This window comes from Zingiber officinale, chromosome 1A, assembly GCF_018446385.1.
Source record: "Zingiber officinale cultivar Zhangliang chromosome 1A, Zo_v1.1, whole genome shotgun sequence".
Lineage (NCBI taxonomy): Eukaryota > Viridiplantae > Streptophyta > Magnoliopsida > Zingiberales > Zingiberaceae > Zingiber > Zingiber officinale.
Genome location: NC_055987.1, coordinates 146,996,336 through 147,000,075, shown reverse-complemented (window position 1 = coordinate 147,000,075; position 3,740 = coordinate 146,996,336). Strand labels below are relative to the sequence as shown.

Below are 3,740 nucleotides of genomic sequence, written 5' to 3'. Positions count from 1 at the left end.
GATGCTTAGAAAATGATGATTGAAAAACGTGGTTGCCAAGTAACCAGAGGAATAATCTGGGAATTGAATTTGTTAAACTGCGTCCTTTGGTAAATATCAACCTACGATGCGGCTTTTGATAAATACAATAGGTCAGCAATGTCTTTTGGTAAATTATCGAAAAAATATTATAAGATATATTAAAAAGTAAATATTCGAATTTAATAAAATAATTTATTTTAATTTTAAATTATGTATTTTAAATAAAAACAGGGATAGGAATACTCTGAGATTAGAACTCCGACGTGTGCCCTTACGTCTTCCTTGAACCTTCACGTGAGACTGTTGTCTTCTGCCTTTGCTTCTCCCCTCGTCTCGAACACCTGTTGTGCTTCCCCCGACGCCGCCGCCTCCTCCGCTTCAGATCTCGCTATGACTTTCTTTAGTCTTCTCGCCATCCTCTCCCTTTCCCTCGTCGCCGCCGCCGCAGCGGAGCTCCGCCCCTCGCCGCTGCCTCCTCCTCCTCCCGGAGACGGGAGGAAAGCCCAACCGTGCTCGCCCTTATCGTCGATGCCGCACCACTTCCGTTACGATTCCTCCCTCGGCTGCGGGAATTCCTGCTTTCAAATCAAGTGCTCCGGCAACAACTCCGCTCTCTCGATCAACTCCGGCACCTTCCTCCTCCTCGGTCTCCACCGCAATGCCTCCCTCCTTCTTTCTCTTCCTCTCCCGCCCTCCGACTCATCCACTTGCCCCTCCCTCCCTAACACCTCCCTTGACTTCTCCGGATCCCCCTTCCTCCCTTCACGGGACGTCTGCCGCCACCTCGCCGCTCTCGGCACTTGCGGTTCCGCACTCCCCTCCCATTTCTCCTCTTCTCCCTGCCGCCGCTCCTCCTGGGAGACTCGACTCCTTTCGCACCCTGAACTCCTTTTTCGCGTCTGTCCCCGCGTGGCGCCTTCCAGATCCCCCTCTCCTTCCGCTGCCAGAGCTATCCACGCCGGCGAAGACGTCGCCTTTGCCATCTCCGAATTCCTTGCCCGAGGTTTCGTTGTCGAATGGAACTCTTCCACTCACCCCCACCCTTATTTGGCCAAATGCTCCTCCTGCAACAGTTCGGCCACCGAAACCTGCGGTTTCAACGGCTCAGCTTCTGACAAGCCTTTCCTTTGTTTCCCCACCGCTGAAAATCTCGGCCGCTCTGGCTCCCCCGCCTCCAGACGCTTGCTTCCGATCACGGCTTTCCTCTTTTCCGTCGCGTGCGTCTTCCTACTCTTCATTTCTTTATGGGCAGCCACAGTCTCGTTCCGCCGCCGCTGTCGTTGGGGCGACCATGGCTCCGATCCCATGACCGATTTCCTACTGCGGCACCACATCCAGCAGCCGATCTACTCCTATGAGCAGCTCCGTGCCTCCACCAACGGCTTCGACCCCCGCCGCAAGATTGGCGACGGTGGGTTTGGATCCGTTTACCTCGCCCACCTCAACGACGGCCGCGTCGCCGCCGTGAAGAGGCTTCACCGCCACCATCCTCCCGCCGCGGCGACGAAGTCCTTCTGCAACGAAATCCTCATCCTCTCCTCTCTGCGCCACCCCAACCTCGTTCGCCTCCATGGCTACTGCTGCGATCCGCGCGGTCTTCTCCTGGTTTACGACTACGTTCCCAACGGGACCTTGGCCGACCACCTTCACTGCTCGCGCAGCCCCTACAGCAAGCCCCGCACACTCCCGTGGGCTGTCCGCCTCGACATCGCCCTGCAGACTGCCGCCGCCATCGAGTACCTCCACTTCTCTCTCAAGCCTCCCGTCGTCCACCGTGACATCACCTCGACGAACATCTTCGTGGAGAGGGACATGAGGGTCAAAGTGGGGGACTTCGGCCTCTCCAGGCTTCTAACCCTTTCGGAACCCTCTTCGTCATTGGGGCGACCCGCTGAGTACGTCTGCTGCACAGTGCCGCAGGGTACGCCGGGATACCTCGACCCCGAGTATCACCGGTCGTTTCGGCTCACTGAAAAGAGCGATGTATATAGCTTCGGGGTGGTGCTACTGGAACTTGTAACAGGGTTGAAGGCAGTGGACGTGAGTCGGCACAGGAGCGAAATGGCGCTGGTTGACATGGTGGTGTCGAAGATCCATATGGGGGCACTGCACCAAGTGGTGGATCCGGTGCTGCTGGAGGAGGGGAAGGAGGTAATGGCAATGGCAGAGGCGGTAGTGGAGCTCGCATTCAGGTGCGTTGCAGGTGACAAGGATGACAGACCTGATGCGAGGGAGTTGGTGGAGGAGCTCAAAAGAATCCGCAGTAAGATTGTTGATCCTCCTAAAGCAACCTGATCCTGAACAATGTGACAAATGTGTTGTCTTCTACACATTTTCTCATTGCAATCTTAAACAATAAACATGCAGCAAAATGGAGATTGCTATTAGGAGCTTGGATTTAGCTGTTCTTTTCATAGGAGCTTCAGCTTGCCCTTTGTTCCCTTACGAACATATGACTACTACTGATCAGATCTCATAGTCATGTTTTTGGATGATAAAGAAGAACAGTGCCTACTTAATGTTGGAATGGAGGTAGATGCTGATGACAATTGGACAATGACAATGAGATGCAAATAGTGTGCTTTGCAAGATATGCACTGCATTTCCATCTGTTTACTGGCACACAACCGTATTGACATTACACAATGTCTTGTCGACTCATGGTTTAGCTGGTATAATTTTCTTGAGTCTATCTTTAGTATGAAAATCTACACTAGACACTAGTACTGTAAGTTTGAAAGTTTCTTATGAAAACATATTCTAGTCAACATCTTCCGATGATAATGGCTAATTTATGGGTTCCAAAGTAAACAAGGAACACTGTGTTCTTCAAATATAGCTACAAGGCCTAAACCCCAAACAGCAAATTGGCATAACTAATGTTCATGGCATGGAGGTTAATTTACATCATGAAATGCAGTAAGTTTGAAATGCAAATCTGGTTTAGGTTTTCCTTTCTTAATATTCCATTGCTCTTCTAATGCTTATCCAATTCGACACTTCCAATTTTGAACATGGTTGAGATAGATCTTTGCCTTTGCTATATTTTGCATATGTATGTGTTTTAAAGAAGCTACTGCTTGTCCATGTAATTGTTTACTTCTTTCTGTGTTTAGTTTGTATGTCTTGCTTATGTTTCTATATATATAAAGAAGGGCCACAATAATAGGGTTATATCCTAATATTTCATTGCTCTTCTAATGCTTATCCAATCTGACACTTCCAATTTTGAACATTTTTGGGATGGAGCATTGCCTTCACTATGTGTTGTATTTGTAATTGTTTTAATGCAGCAACTGCTTGTCCATGTAATTGTTTACCTCTTTCTGTGTTTAGTTTGTATGTCTTGCTATATATATATATATATATAAAGAATGGGGACAATAATATCAAACTATATCATCGGGTTATATCCAAATCAGATGCTTAAGTTTGCTTAAGACACCTTCGGAGAAAACCCCAAATTTACCTTTGAAGCACTTCGATTGCAACAGAGCTGTACCCCAAATCATATTTTCTCCAGAACATTGATTCAGAGGCAAAAGTTTGGATTCTTTTCCTTGAAGCCTTGAAAGAAAAATGAGGATTTGTTTGGGTGCTTTTGATCTAGAAGGCCTTAAAAATCAAAAAACCTAATTCATATTAATTGCACTGAGGTTATGGTACCTATTAACATCCTATCCTTATGACTGCCATTGCTTGTCTGGTTTGTTCAATTG

At 48.1% G+C, this 3,740-nt stretch overlaps 1 protein-coding gene across 1 annotated transcript; it reads left to right on the top strand.

The window, feature by feature from the left end:
- The first annotated feature begins 268 nt into the window (after positions 1–268).
- On the top strand, positions 269–3,183 carry LOC122037883 (LEAF RUST 10 DISEASE-RESISTANCE LOCUS RECEPTOR-LIKE PROTEIN KINASE-like 1.5). The gene has a single exon (XM_042597341.1). It carries the CDS (start codon positions 412–414, stop codon positions 2,314–2,316), a length of 1,905 nt encoding a protein of 634 aa, XP_042453275.1. The 5' UTR covers positions 269–411; the 3' UTR covers positions 2,317–3,183.
- The last annotated feature ends 557 nt before the right edge of the window (positions 3,184–3,740 follow it).